Source organism: Cervus elaphus, chromosome 22 (genome assembly GCF_910594005.1).
Source record: "Cervus elaphus chromosome 22, mCerEla1.1, whole genome shotgun sequence".
NCBI lineage: Eukaryota > Metazoa > Chordata > Mammalia > Artiodactyla > Cervidae > Cervus > Cervus elaphus.
The window spans coordinates 51844506-51860840 of record NC_057836.1 but is presented as its reverse complement, the minus strand read 5'-3'; the positions used below and the strand labels follow the sequence as shown (position 1 = coordinate 51860840).

Sequence of the window (16335 nt, the reverse complement as noted above, 5' to 3'; positions counted from 1 at the left end):
TTCACATTCATTTTTTCAGAACAAGTCATTTCCTCAACCTGGGCATGATTAACACTTTGAAACTGAGAACTCTTTGTTGTAAGGAGTGTCCTGTACATTTCAGGATGGTTAGCAGCATCCCTGGTCTCTCATGACACTGGCGCCTTCTCCTGTTGTTACAATCGAAAATGTCTCCAAGCATTACCAAGGTCCCTTAGGTTGAGACTCGCAGTTGAAAACCACTATTCTAGAGAAATAATACATCTGAACGTCAATCTCCACTCATCTAAATCTAAAAGCAGGAAATATGGCACCAGGGAGGCCCAGGGTTAGCAAACCAGGAAACTGAAAGGTGAATTACAAAGTGTATGAATTTCCAAACAGATGAGAAAACATGATTTCCAATTTTAGATACACTGATGAATTTTAATTTCAGCACATACTTTAGACCTAGCCCAAGTCAGCTTGCATGCCAGGATAAAAACAGGAATTTAAGAATGTCAGCCTAAGTGACTAATGATAACTGTTTTGTTGTTCTCTTCCCATCTGCTGAAGGCTCACTGCGAGTGTAAGCAACATTACCACAACTTTGTCCCCGGAGTGGGATGCAGTATGACCGATGTGTGTGAATCTAACAACCCCTGCCACACGCATGCAGACTGCATCACCATCGCACCAGGCCAAACCAAGTACGTCTTTTCAGCTCCACCACGGTCTTTCCAAGAGGGGGAGGTGGTGGCCAGTCAATGCTGAAATGTCCTTGAGGGGGCAGGAAATGTGTCTTATTCAGCCTTGCATCCACCCCCCACCCCCACACAGCACAATGCAAGGAGCATAGTAGAGGCTCAGTACGTCTTTGTATAATCAATGAATTGTTCAGTAATGGTTTCCTTGATAGTGATCTTGACAACACCCTGAAATATTGACCTGATCTGAAAACATGGTATAAAGTGTTCAGAGCATGGAAGAGTGAAGCCATTGCCACTGGGAAAACGAATGTCCATTGCAGACAGGAGTTTGACCTCTAATGCACTTGTCATCTATGAAACAGTGCTTGTCAGTGGTGCAGAATACGGGGAAAGTGACCACTGGGGAATGTGAACATACGCAAGTGGTGGTTTCTGAACTCCAGGTTTCAAAAGAAGGGGTTTACCATGAGTAAAAAATATTGGCATGAAAATTGCTGAGACAGGGGCAGTTTACCTGGTGGGAAGATGGTACTTGGAGTTTAAAGACCTGGGCTGAAGCCTCCGCATTGGTATCTGTCAGATTCATGACCTTGGGAACATGATGTGGTCTCTCTGGCTTCACTTCCTCCATCTATAAAATGAGCGGTGATGTCTACTTCATACAGTTGTTGTGAAGATTCATGAGAGAATGTTCTGGAAACTCCTCTCCAGCTGTGTTCTGTTTTATCAGTGGGTGAACTAAGGCTGGAACCCGAGCCTTTTGTCTCCCAGACGGAGGTTTGCATCTCGAGGCGACTTTTGGGTCTCATTGTCACCACCATCTGCAAAGAGCCCAGTCTGCTGCAGTGAGCTCAGAGCCATGGTAGACACAGAACAGTTTCTGTGCTTCCTCTAGCATACCTTTTATAGATGGGTCTTGAATGCGTGGATCTTCCCAGATAGGTCTGATGGTCACTGTGTTCTTTCTGGGCAAGTAAATGAATCTGTATACTCTGTGGGTGGAAGAGAAAGAGCGTGGGTATCAGAACCCCTGGGTTCAAACCCAGCTCTGCCGCCTCCCTTAACCTTTCTGACTTGTTCCCTCTGTCACAAAAGGGGAAAACTTCAGCCTCCAAGCAGGGCTGTGATGAGGATTAAATGAGGTTGCGTTCATCCATCTCTGAGAGGAACCAGGCACACGGAAAGCACTCCATGCACACCTTGCACACACAGACCCCTCCCAGACGTACCCGCAGGCGCACACACATCCGCAGAGCACGTCCTCTGCTGAAACCCAGGTTCTGACAGCGACCACAGCACTGGCCAGCTTACACATTTTGTACTATCCTCTGAGAAGACTTGAGCAGAACACTTTAAACATTTTCTTTCTTCTGTAATTGAGAAGATAAAATAGAAAAATGACACTGGAACATCAGAATAACAGAAGTTGCATTAAAACTTGTGTCTAGAATGTCAGTGGAACTAATCATCAATATTAGGGGTCTGTGTGTCACTAAAAAAAATCTCCTTGATTCCCCCCCCCAGAAGAAAACTATCCTCAGCTGGGAAGTTGTTTTTGTCATTGTTTAGTCAGAGTCATGTCTGACCCCTTTGCAACCCCATGGACAGTAACCAACCGGGCTCCTCTGTCCATGGGATTTCCCAGCAAGAATACTGGAGTGGGTTGCCATTTCCTTCTCCAAGGGATCTTCCCAGCCCAGGGATTGAACCCGCATCTACTGCATGGCAGGTAGATTCTTTAACCACCGGGGGAGCCTCAACAGGGATGAAGCCTACGTTAAAGGCTGGCTGAGTGACGTTGGTAAAATATGGGGCCATCAGTAATTTAGTTCACCCAGAAGAGGGATTTATTTGGTCTGTGCCTTCTCAGTGTGGCAATCAGTCTATGCAGAATATTCCAAATCATGCTGCATGAGCCATACAAGATGACCCATGCTTTGTCTCTCCTGTCAATAGCCTTAATGGTGTTAGTAAGCCCATTTCACAGATGAGCAAACTGGGGCTCAAAGATGTTAAGTAACCTTTATCATGTCATCATCAATTATTTGTTTTCAGGCTCATTTCCAGCAACATGATGGTAAAGGAGCAAGATATCTGTTGTTATTATCTTTATAGCCCTCTCGCCTAGCACAGTTTCTAGATTTCGGTAGGTACTTCGAAAATAATTGCTTCAACGATGAGGCACTGTCCCAGGTGCTGGAATACAAGGAGAAGAAATAAGGTGGGATCCAGATTCTAGGAGAGCTTCCAGCTAGCAGAGGGGGAAACACCTGATGAGGCCATTCTGGTAGAAACGGTTGTGGAAGAGGTATCAACAGGATGCTTCTGTGGGGAAAATGTTGGGAGGTCAGGTAAGGCTGCCCAGAGCAGGTCACACCTGAGCTATGAGAATGGTCCTGGCAGGACACCCACCTGAGAAGACCAGAACAGTCTGGAAAAAAAAGCAAATTGTTGCTAGAATTTTGCATGAACAGCGGGAAGGAGACACAAGCAAGATTCCCCTCTTTGAAGTTTTGCATGCCTGCTAAGCATTTAAACTATATCCCATAGATCAGAAGTCTCCAACCTATCTAGCACCAGGGACCTGTTCCATGGAAGACAACTTTTCCATGCACCGGGATGGTTTCAGGATGATTCAAGCACGCTACATTTATTGTGCACTTTATTTCTATTATTATGACATCAGCTCCACCTCAGATCATCAGGCGTTTAGACTCTGGAGGTTGGGGACACCTGCTGTAGACAAAAGGATCCCCTGAGAGAATTAAGCACAGAGATGCCAGATTGCCCTTTAGGACAGACCACCCAGGGCTTCTGTGAAAGACTGACCTAACCGGAGGAAAACTCAGGTCAGAAAGACCAATTAGGGAGTCATTGCAGCAATCCAAGCAAGGGATTTGTTCAGAAATGTTTTTTCAGCAAACACTGAAGATATATATCTTTGTGCCCTGGGACTGATTTAGAAACATACCTGGATTAGCGAGGGTCTAATTGTTCTTTAGGATTGTTCTACACATGAGTCATACCTGTGGTATGCTTGCTCACAGCACCCTTGCATCTCTCCTCTCTGAATTGTTCTTCCCCGTCTCCTGTTTCTCACTTATCCCCAAGATCCTGGTGAATGTCACTTTCCTAAGCACCTTGCCAATTTCGGCCAGCTGCCAACCAGTCTTTGCTAGGGAGCAGTGGTTTGCTAAGGCCAGGGCTTATTGAGTCCTGAGAGCCAATGATCAAATTCTCAGGAACTTGCTGGCTGGTTAGTGTCACAGTAGTTTGAGATTGGCCAAGGTGGGAGTGTGAACCGTGGAAATTGTCAAAGGCTGCAAATCAGAGCTATTTTTTCCCCTGGAGATTTGGGTGTTTAACATCTACCAAGACATAACTGCTGGTACATCTTTAATTTCATTTCTCTTTTGCGAACCTAAACTATTATATAAAATTCTGTGACTTTCCTTGTTTATGTATTTCTGTTTACTTTACAACTATTCATTAAATACATACTATGGACCAAGGCTTGCGCTGGATCTTGGGTTTATGAGACTGAATAAATACACACATTGCCCTTGTCCTCACTTTTTTCTCAAATCAGAAGGGGAAGTAGATCTTAATCAAATAACCACTCAGATGAGAATAAAATTACAACTGGAACTGGTTCTGCAGAAGAGAGCCACCTGGTGCCATGAGCTACATGGCCCACTCAGGGGGATGTGATGTACCAAGGGAGGGGAGGGGATAGAAAACCAAGGGAGCTTCCCCTAGGAAGGGATGGTTGAGCAGAGCTCTCAGAAAGGAAGAGGAGGGGAAGAATCTTCTGAGCAGATCCACAGCTCTGCCTCTTTGCTTGAGGCCAGCTTCAGCAGCTTATTCTGACTCTGTGCTTCTCAGTAGGGACCGAGACCCTACATTTATAGCAAGTCCTAGTGGTTCTGATGTACATGGGCTTTTGCTCATGTTGTTATTCAGTTACTAAGTCATGTCCGACTCTTTGCAACCCCATGGGACTGCAGCATGCCAGGCCTCTCTGTCCCTCACTATCTCCCTGAGTTTTCTATTGCTCATGCTTGGAAAAAATATTGAAAACAAAGAGTATACAAAGAAATCTAGTGTAACCAGCCAGGCTCCTCTGTCCATGGAATTCTCCAGGCAAGAAATTTGGAGAGGGTTGCCATTCGCTTCTCCAGGGGATCTCCCCAACCCAGAGATCAAACCCAAGTCTCCTGCATTGCAGGCAGATTCTTTACCATCTGAGCCACCAGGGAAGCAGTGTTTACATATGCACACATAATTTATTACATATCCATTCCTTGTGGGCTGCTCCATGTTAGCCAGAATGTTAGGAAGGCTCGCCTGTGTTCACCCCACGATTCTGGCCTTGTCTCTACCCCGCTCTGAGCATCACCTTCCCTTTCTGCACAGTGAGAGGTTTGAACTGTATGATCTCAACATTCAGTGACTTTGGGACCCTGAAAATATGTTTTCACGCTCTCTGTAGATGCACTTGTCGGAAAGGTTACGTAGGCGATGGCTCAACCTGTTATGGAAACATCATGGAGCGACTCAGAGAATTAAACACCGAACCCAGAGGAAAATGGCAAGGAAGGCTGACCTCCTTCATCTCGCTCCTGGGTAAGCAGGCATGGGTGCACATTTCCACAGAAAAGGCAGCCCTCTGGTGGGCAAGGACATCTGAGACACACAATCACTCAGAAAGGGGTACAGGATAGGCAAGCCGCATATCTGGCAGGAACAGCCCCTTCTAGGAAGGGCAAGTGGAAGGAAATGGACAGGCAGATGTCCCAAGGAGACAGGAGTTAGTGCCAAGAGATCCAGTAGTGCAGCAGCTGAGGCAAAGGTCCTGGGGTCACCTCTGAGTAATAGGTCTGCAACAGCAGTGAGATAGGCAGCTACAGACGTCAGGATGGATACCATCCTCTTTCCCTTGACCTTATGGGTCCTCCAGATGGGAAACAATGTTGACAGGTAATACTGGCAGGCGGTGTTCATGCTCTTTAGTGGAGGTGCTGTTTGAGTGTGGAGCATAGTATTGATGGCATGTGACCGACTATCTCACTCATCGCTGGGTGTTTAGCATCCTTTCCCACCCCTGACCACTAACAATCTAGAGTGACGCATTTTCCACCAGTCCCTGGATAAGGTGATGGCCAAAAACACCCTCCTGCATGTCCAAAGGCCCCCAAGAGGTCATCACCCCTCCCTCCCATAAGAATGAAATAGAGCCGATTACAGGATTAGACAAGATTTGCAATGAGACACAAAGTTTGCTGATCAACAGAAAATGGGCTTGAGCAATCAACCAAACCCATAAATATCAGTATCTAGAGCTGACCAGTCAGCAAGTGTGATTTCCCAGAAAGAGCACAGACAGAGAAGAAAATGTTCTGTGGATCAGTGCTTGTTCTCAAGGCAAATAACATGCACCCTACACAAACAGCCTGCTCTTTGCAAGCACCCCATGGGCAGTCCGGCCTCACCGGTGGGCCTCTGGGATCTCCCTCCTTCCTCTCTCTGCTTTTAGAATGTCAGCAGACAAAGGGGACAGTGTCCTTTGCAGGCTGTACAGACCCTCAGGCATTCCTCTGGACAAAGCCCAGTCACCCTTCACCTGCCTGGTCTACAAGGTGCTAGGACACGTGGCCTCCTGTGTGAGAGCCCCGAGCCCAGCCTGCTGTCCCAGCTCCCCAGGAACGTGGAAACAGGACCAGCTATGAAATTTATAGAGCCCCATGCAATTGAAAAGACAGGGGTTCTTTGTTCAAAAAGTACTGAGCATGTCACAATGGCAGCCACAAAGCGTTAAACCAAGCGCAAGGCTCTTCCGAGCTCTTCCATCTCCTGGATGAAGCCAGAGCTACGTCTTTACTCACTAAGATGCTGACCGCTTGGAAATTCAGGCACAGGGGCAGGAGGTGGCCAATGATCTTGTCACGTGACCCTCACAGAGCTTCTCATCCCGGGGTATCTTTGAGCCAAGACTGTGGTTGCAGGGAAAATCACACAGTTGTGAGGAAGATTTCACATTCTTAGCATTTCACTTCCTCGAGGGCCTGCATAATACCAGTTAGAACAGAGAAACTCGGGAGTCAGAGGGTGTAAGTGGACCACAAGGGTCGTTGCCTGGTTTTACTCCTCATGTGCCACTGACCCATTTGCTGTTTTCTTTCGTTGTGTATTTTGACTCCTAAGACAAAGCCTATGCCTGGCCACTGAGCAACCTGGGACCATTTACTGTGCTGTTGCCGACAGACAAGGGATTAAAAGAATTCAATGTAAGTATTTAAAATAACTTTATTTTATAAATAGGAGCTAAGGCCCCCCCAAAAAAAATCTTAGTAGACAGTATCCTCTTTATCTAAAGTGGGAAACCCCCATTAAAATTAAATCTACTGATGACAAGCATGCAATTTCTTTTGTAAGCTTTTTGCAAAATATGACACCCTTAGGGATTGTATACAGATTAGGAGTGCACAGCTCAATGAACCGCCACAACGTGAATGTCCATGTATCTAGCAAGACCATTTCCAGCTCCCTACAAGAACCCCCAGTGCCCTCTTCCAGTCATTACCCCTCAAGGGTAATCCCTAAGGGTTCTCAACTGCTATCACATGCTAAATAAGATTTGCATAATGCAAAACTGCTCACTCACCACGGGAAGAATTAAACTTATGTACCAGTTAGGTATTTGTTTCTTTAAAATCACCATAAATGGCCAGGAGGATAGAGGAAACTAGAAGTGTAGTCATCAATGTGAGCAGCCGCTATCTCAGATAATGGCCCCCAGTGGGAATGAAACCTGTAGTACCCAGTGGAGGCATCCCATTGTAATAGTATCAGGGCCATAGTTAGACATGGTTTAATGTAGATTGTGGACATACTGATTTATATGGAAATAGTTTACCTTAATCCAAGATATTTTGTGATTGTAACGTGTGCTGAAGTAAATCAACACCCAGAGAGTTTCAGACTCTTTCCTCCTAATATGCCACTGCCATTCATCTGCCCAAAATGAGCATGTCATTAATCTTTGGAGATGCACTCATATCTCCCCTGTAGGGTAGGAGAGCTAGTGGATGTTGAAGGTGTCTGGGCTAGACACTTTGCGGTGTGATCGCCTGTTTAATATAGAGATTGAATTTATACAGGATTAAGAAAGGTCTCTGTTGAGTGATCTTTGATTATATAATATTGACCAAATGTCCATTTGGTCCAGTGGATTTAAAAATTCTTAATTTTTCTATTCAAAAGCTCCATTTGTCCTCCCGTTTTTTTACACAACTTCATATTTCATTCCCAACTGATTCCTGGGCTCAAGATGACTGATTCCTTGACTCTTGCCACCCACCTTGGTCCTTCTGGCCTGCTAGAAGTTTCCCTGGTTGGCCCACTGGTTCCCTGCTAGAGCATGCCCCAGAGTTTGAGACCGTACCATGTATCACCTCCCACTCTCCAAATTTCTGCCCCCTTTACAACCTGGCCCAGGGGAGCTTAACTCTGGGAAAGTCATCTGTACCTGAAAGAGCCCAGATTCAAGCTGTACACTCACTTTGATGTTCTTGATGCTGAGCACGTCATAGCCTGAGTCTCAAACCTCATTTTTCTCCTCCAAACCACCATAGAGATGGAAGGAATTGGCTTTCTTTTCTCAGGTAAGAGAGTTTTTGCTGGATAACAAAGCTGCTCAGTACTTTGTGAAACTCCATATAATTGCTGGGCAGATGAGCACTGAACAGATGAACAGCACCGACACATTCTACACTTTGACGGGAAAGCCGGGGGAGATCTTCAGTGAAGATAAGGTAAGGATCTCTCTCTGATCTTCACTCCCGAACCAAAGTGTCCACTGAGTCCGTGGCCACAGCGGGCTCGCTCTTGGTGTCCAGGGGTTGTGAAAGGTTATGAAGAACTTCTTTCCTTGTTCCTCATCAGTCACAGGACTTCCCTACATAGGACAAAAACGAAGAGCCAACACTGGCAAGGGTCAGGTGCGGGGGGGATGGACTGTTAAATGAAATGGGATTGTAAAGTGATTTTGCCCTGGTCTGAATTAGTTTTCAAGGCAACCATCATTCAACTGCCAGCAGGAAGGAGGAAATTGACAGTAAACCCATTTCCTAGAAGCATCAGCACAGAGCCGGATCAGCACTCATCTTAGAAAAGGAAATGGATTGTTTGTTTTAGGTGGCGAAGTATCCACCCTTTCCAGTTCAACAGTCCGTCTCTCCTAATGCCATTAATTCTGTCTTGTTTGTTTTTTAAATAATTTTTTGTGACTTTACTGAGCTGAAGGGCACATGGTCAATCAACAGAGAGTGGTGGGGTGGGTAGGGTTGAGGGGTGGTTATGACCTATCTGAGACCAGACCTATCTGGTTGCATTTCACCAAATATCAATAGTTGATAGATCAGTGAGCACTTACTACATGCAAGATACTGGGGTAAATTTCTATTTGTGATATTTAAGGCTCACAACAACCCTGTGAATGTTTTTCCAGTGGGAAACCTGAGAGGTCACTCAGTAAGGGCCAAAGGCAGAATTTAAACTCAGGTCTGTCTGATCCTAAAACATGAATCATTTTAACTTTTTTTTTTTTTTTTTGGCTGCCCTGGGTTTTTGTTGCAGTGTGTGGGATCTTTTCTGTGACACAGAGTTGCCGTCATTGAGATGTGCAGGTTTAGTTGCCCTGCGACATATGGGATCTTAGTTCCCCAACCAGAGGTCAGACTTGCATCCTTTGCGTTAGAAGGCTGATTCTTAACCACTGGATCACCAGGGAAGTCTCCCAAAGCCTGGATCCTTAACCAGTATGTTGTATAGTGTGTATGAGGATGGATGGATGGATGGATAGATGGATGAATGGATGGGTGAGTGAATGTATGTATGGATAAAAGTGTGGTTTCCTTTCTCACAAGGACATGTATTGATTCATTCACCTATTCATTCAGCACATATTTTTTATTGTGTGCCTCTTCTGTCCAAAACACTAAAGTAGGTAAGTAATGAGTTTACAATAAATTGAAGAGTTTCGGGTCCCTTTGTAGCTTGCTGTCTTTTGGGGGAAGACTATACAGTAATTTCTTATTCCCATTTAGCAATCATTGATATTTTGAAGTGATTTTGTATATTATCTCATTTGAGCTCAAGGAAATACCTGTGAATTCAATGGGGCAGAAACCATCATCCACATTTTAGGTTAGGGAACTTATCCAAGATCATATAGCCAATAAATGACAGAACCCAAGGATTTAAGACTTCTCTAATCCAGTGTTTGATTTTCAAGGACACACATTAATTTAGTTTTATTTTTCCTTGGTGTTTTAGGACAATCAGATAAAGCTTAAACTCTATGGAGGCAAAAAGAAGGTAAAAATTATACAAGGGAACATACTTGCTTCCAACGGGCTCTTGCACATCCTCGACAGAGCCATGGACAAGGTGGAGCCCACGTTTGAGAGCAATACTGAGGTGAGGACTTCAAGTAAAAGTGATGTCAAGTCAGATCCATCTTCCCTTGTTCCTTAGAGAGTCATGTTCATGAAGAAAATGCAAGTCAGCACTATGTGCTTGTATCTCTGATTTTAGTAGAATTCTGACACCTCTGTGGAGAAAGAGAAAGGCATGCAGTTGGTGTAGGAAAGAGGTTGATTTTGTGATCTTTTTCATCACCTGAGTTCTCACCTGAGAACTCAGACCAGTTGTCACAAAAATTTATCCCTTGTGTGTTGTGGAGAAAGGCATATCCTCCCTGTGATAAAATTTGTTCCCTCTGATCTATTTGATAATGGCCAAAGACTATTTTGGGGCTTCCCAGGTGGCGCTAGTGGCCAAGAACCCACCTGCCAAATGCAGGAGACTTAAGAGATGCAGGTATGATCCCTGAGTTGGGGAGGTCCCCTGGAGGAAGGCATGGCAACCCTCTCCTGTATTCTTGCCTAGAGAATCCCATGGACAAAGGAGCCTGGCAGGCTACAGTCCACAGGGCTGCAAAGAATCAGACATGACTGAAGTGACTTAGCATGCAAAGACTTTCAGAACATGCAGATCTGAACTACTGTTTAAATAAACACAGAAAACACATGTATAATGTGTTGTGGTTAGCCAGAGCCTTTTATAGATGTCCACTTTCCTCTTTATTTCCCCTTAGCTTTCCATCAGAAAAGTGAAAGTGTTAGTCACTCAGTTGTGTCCGACTCTTTTACCTCATGGACTGCGGTCCTCCAGGCTCCTCTGTCCATGGAATTCTCCAGGCAAGAATACTGGAGTGGATTGCCATTCCCTTCTCCAGGGGATCTTCCTGACCCAGGAATCAAACCCAGGTCTCCTGCATTTCAGGCAGATTCTTTACCATCTGAGCCACCAGGGAAGCCCATGGAAGTCCACACTTCCATGAAATCCTGTCATCAGTCTTTTCATGTTAGAGTAGCTGTTTCCTAAACCACCTCCCTTTTTTGTACTGAACTTTAAGCCAAATGTCTCTTTTTAGCAAACCATAATGACCATGCTACAACCAAGATACAGCAAGTTCACATCTTTGTTAGAGGTATGTGCTTTTCATGAACTCCTAGAAAGTTTTTTATGTCTAGTCCTTGGTACAATAAAATTAGCAGGGGGTATCAATTATAAATACTTCCTGGGGAATTCATATATCTATCTGAGATAGGTTACAGATATAAATTTTCATTTCTTAAACACAGAAAACCAATGTGGGACATGCCTTAAATGAAGATGGGGCTGGTGGACCATACACTGTTTTTGTTCCAAGTGATGAAGCATTGAATAACATGAAGGATGGCACTCTTGATTATCTCCTTTCTTCAGAGGTATTGTATCCTGTGTACTCTAATGGTGTCATGACAGCATCACTGCTTCAGTCTGTACCTACACAGGCTTTTTCTAAATTAAGGACAACAAATAAGTAGCACATGTACCACTTACATTTCTGCAACCAAGGCAGACATCATTAATCAATCACAGTGCTCTGTAACTAAGCCTAGATGTGGCTACAATCTCCCCAGTAGAGTTCCATGTCACTGTAAGACCAGTCGATGTCCTTTCTCTCCTAAGATTTCTCAATAGCAAAATCATAAATTTTAAGTTCCCTACAACTCTAAAACCATCTAAAAAATGAAGCCTGGCATGGCATTCTGGGTAAAGTCTAGGTTAAATGTAAAAGGAATGTTATTTTTAGGGGCTCCCAACTCTCCTTTCTATGGCTTTCAGTTCTCTCCACAATAACCCTCTCCTTATACATCATAAACCTTCAATTCTCTCATGTCCTCCTCAAGAAAGGAGATTTGTTTTACTCTTTCAGTCTAGGGTAAAAATAATGGACATCATTTAAAGTGTTTCCTCTTTCAGGAATAACAGCCTTAAACGGGAAAGAAAAGTGAAAGTTCCTCAGTCATGTCCGACTCTTTGCAACCCCATGGACTATACAGTCCATGCAATTCTCCAGACCAGAATGCTGGAGTGGGTAGCCTTCTCCAGGGGATCTTCCCAACCTAGGAATCAAATCCAATTGTCCCGCATTGCAGGCAGATTCTTTACCAGCTGAGCCACAAGGGAAGCCCAAGAATCCTGGAGTGGGTAACCTATCCCTTCTCCAGTGGATCTTCCCAACCCAGGAATCAAACCAGGGTCTCCTGCATTGCAGGCGGATTCTTTACCAACTGAGCTATCAGCGAAGCCCAACTGAAAAGAAGGTTAGCTAATTATGGAATTTTTTATTAGAATGCCAAATAGTGAAATTATAGGAAAGGCCACAAGCTTTTTCCCAGTGCCCTGAGGTCCTGCCACCATCTTGGAAATGGGGCAAAACTACTTGTGACCTTGTGTAGATCAGTGTTGATTACACAGGGGGTCTGAGTCTCTTAGAGTAGTGATCCTCAAACTTAAGCGTGCTTAAGAATTACCCAGGGAGGGCCTCTCTGGTCGCTCAGTGGTAAATAACCCTGCCAATGAGGGAGACACAAGTTCAACCCTGATCCAGGAAGATCCCACGTGCCGCAGAGCAACTACGCCCCTGTGTCACGATTGTTAAGCCTATGCTCTAGGGCCAGGGAGCCACAACAAGAGAAGCCACTGCAATGAGAAGCCTGCACACCACAACTAGAGAGGAGCCCCCACTTGCCCCAAGAAATGCCTGTGCAGCGACAAAGATCCAGCACAGCCAAAAATAAGTAAATAGGCTTTTTTTAAATAAGAGAATTACCCAGGAAGCTTGTTAAGTAGGCAGATTACAGAAGCTCACCCCAATAATTCTGATTTCATGGCATTGAAAATATACATTTGGGTAAGTACCAGCTTTCTAACTCAGATATCAAGTCACACTGTTTTGGGCACTTGAAACTTGTTGCCTGAATGATGCAGAGGGTCACATGGATACATCCCTTTCTAGAATACTTCCAGGTACCTACAAGGATATTCCACATCCAGAATGCATGCATGCTTAGTCACTTCAGTCATATCTGACTCTTTGCAACCCTATGGACTGTAGTCCCCCAGACCCCTCTGTCCATGGGATTCTCCAGGCAAGAATACTGGAGTGGGTTACCATTTCTTCCTCCAGGGATCTTTACAACCCAGGGATAGAACCCGTGTCTCTGCCTCCTGCATTGGCAGGCAGGTTCTTGACCACTAGGGCCACCTGAGAAACCCTGCATTCAGAATACTTTTCATTAAAAAAAAATAGTTATCAAGGAAATAAGTCAGAAGGTAACCTCTTACATTACAAGCAGATGTTAAACATATTTAGAGATTTGTTACAGATTTTCATTGAAAAAGTCATATTTCCCAGTGCCTTTAAAATAGGATGCTATTTTAAAAATATGATTCACACTCAGGTTTCTTGAAACCTAGCTATTATGGGAAAATTCTTATTCTTCTCTTTAGAACTCATACTCATATTTAATTTTAAAAGCCAAAGATGTAATAATTTCTCCCCTGGGAATCTGTTAAAATTCTGAGACTATGTGGTTTTTCTTTGATACAGGTACTTTTTAATAAGAATAAAGGAGTTCTCAGACACCTAATCAGGTGAACTTAAAATTAAAACCTTTTAGCTAGAATAGAAAAAGTCAACCTTGCTGCTTTTCTGTCAGCACTTTTGTTCGAGAAGCTCCTCTCTTTTTGTAACTCCTTCCAGCAGTGACTGGGGCTGCCTCACTCAGGCTCTCAAGAATAGACTGTAATTCTTCCCATCTCCTAGACAAACCTAGACAACATATTAAAAAGCAAAGACATCACTTTGCCGGCAAAGGCCTGTGTAGTCAAAGCTTTGGTTTTCCAGTAGTCATGTACCAGTGTGAGAGTTGGACCATAAAGAAGGTTGAGCATCCAACATCACTCATTATTAGAGAAATGCAAATCAAAACCACAATGAGGTACCATTACACGCCAGTCAGGATGGCTGCTATCCAAAAGTCTACAAGCAATAAATGCTGGAGAGGGTGTGGAGAAAAGGGAACCCTCTTACACTGTTGGTGGGAATGCAAACTAGTACAGCCGCTATGGAAAACAGTGTGGAGATTTCTTAAAAAACTGGAAATAGAACTGCCATATGACCCAGCAATCCCACTTCTGGGCATACACACTGAGGAAACCAGATCTGAAAGAGACACGTGCACCCCAATGTTCATCGCAGCACTGTTTATAATAGCCAGGACATGGAAGCAACCTAGATGCCCATCAGCAGATGAATGGATAAGGAAGCTGTGGTACATATACACCATGGAATATTACTCAGCCATTAAAAAGAATTCATTTGAACCAGTCCTAATGAGATGGATGAAGCTGGAGCCCATTATACAGAGTGAAGTAAGCCAGAAAGATAAAGAACATTACAGCATACTAACACATATATATGGAATTTAGAAAGATGGTAACGATAACCCTATATGCAAAACAGAAAAAGAGACACAGAAATACAGAACAGACTTTTGAACTCTGTGGGAGAAGGTGAGGGTGGGGTGTTTCAAAAGAACAGCATGTATACTATCTATGGTGAAACAGATCACCAGCCCAGGTGGGATGCATGAGACAAGTGCTCGGGCCTGGTGCACTGGGAAGACCCAGAGGAATCGGGTGGAGAGGGAGGTGGGAGGGGGGATCGGGATTGGGAATACATGTAAATCCATGGCTGATTCATATCAATGTATGACAAAACCCACTGGAAAAAAATAATTAAAAAAAAAAAAAAGAAGGTTGAGCATCAAAGAATTGATGCTCTTGAACTGTGGTACTGGAAAAGACTCTTCAGAGTCCCTTGGACAGCATGGACATCAAACCAGTTGATCCTAAAGGAAATCAGTCCTGAATATTCATTGGAAGGACTGATGCTGAGGCTGAAACTCCAATACTTTGGCCACCTGATTCAAGGAGCTGACTCATTGGAAAAGACCCAGATACTAGGAAAGATTGAGGGCAGGAGGAGAAGGGGGTGACAGGATGAGATGACTGGATGGTATCACTGACTCAATGGACATGAGTTTGAGCAAGCTCCGGGAGATGGCGAAGGACAGGGAGGCCTGGCGTGCTGCAGTCAGACACGACTTAGCAACCGAGCAACAACAACAACTTCCCAGCTCCATTCAGCGAAATCACATCAGTAGCTTGAACTCAGTCCCTGGTAGGAATATTGACGCCATGGAAACTGGCCGGTGCTATAAATCAGGGCTTATTTTTTCCTCATAGAATGGATTTAACAGCATAGCACGGCTCCTGGCTCTCAATCTCATTTCTCTCAAAGGCAATATCTTACTTCTCACAAAGAATATATAACTTCAAGTCTCTCAATCCTGAGTCTCAAGTTGTTTTTTCAACTTCCAATTTCTAGGTGAGGAATAGAATCATCTTTTCTACCGCTTTCTCTGGTCCAGAGCCAATGTGGGTTAAAATTCCTCAGCCTATGGGAAGCTCCCTCTTTCTCCACACATCTTAATGACATCCTTCAGCTTTAACTTCAGGGAGGAACCTCAGCTAGAGACAATAAGCTCCCCATCAGTTAGGCCAATGAAATGAAAGGCAAACTGGTTTCATTAGAAGAATGTTTTCCAATTCTGCTTTGGGAATGCCTTGTTTCCTTTCCACTTATCTTTCTGCTGCTCCTGGAAGCAAAATTTCAGTCCTGAACCATCCGATCCCTGCAGAGATCATGGCTACTGATCACAAGCCCCAGTGTATGACTTGATCACTGAACTAGATAGAAATAAAAGCAAAGGGAGCAAGAGAACAGACCCTGCAAATTCACAAAGACCTTGTGAGCAAAATGGGACAAAAGGAATTTACAGAGTTCAAGGTCGTAGTCACCATTTGGTAGGAAAACTCTCCCTTTCTGTCTCTGGAACCAAACAACTCAGTTTTGTTGTTCATTTGTTTTCAGCAAGTAGGAAGTGAATGTCCACATAAAGGAAAGAATGCATTGTACCAACAAGCTCTCCGACAGCGGCGCCTGTGAGCGAACCCTGTGGATCTAAGCCATCTGGACTAAACTCTGGCTGGGTAATGGCCCCCAGCCAGATAAGTGGCAGGTTCAGGCAATAGTGGAGTGATGCTGATCAACTCCTTCGTCCCTTTCATTCTCCAGTTTCCTATAGAACGGGTCCAATGCCAGTTAAGTCTTGAGGCTTTAGAAGTGGATGATCCAGCTGATAAA

At 44.3% G+C, this 16335-nt stretch overlaps 1 protein-coding gene across 2 annotated transcripts in view; it reads left to right on the top strand.

The window, feature by feature from the left end:
- STAB2 (stabilin 2) overlaps positions 1-16335 on the top strand; it is a 174634-nt gene that overhangs the window by 45952 nt on the left and 112347 nt on the right. For both annotated transcript variants that reach the window (XM_043880899.1, XM_043880898.1), the window contains 7 exons: positions 535-668; positions 5161-5294; positions 6873-6955; positions 8333-8482; positions 10005-10148; positions 11167-11223; positions 11378-11503. In XM_043880899.1, the coding sequence (XP_043736834.1) occupies positions 535-668; positions 5161-5294; positions 6873-6955; positions 8333-8482; positions 10005-10148; positions 11167-11223; positions 11378-11503 (828 nt within the window). The remainder of the gene's footprint in view (positions 1-534; positions 669-5160; positions 5295-6872; positions 6956-8332; positions 8483-10004; positions 10149-11166; positions 11224-11377; positions 11504-16335) is intronic.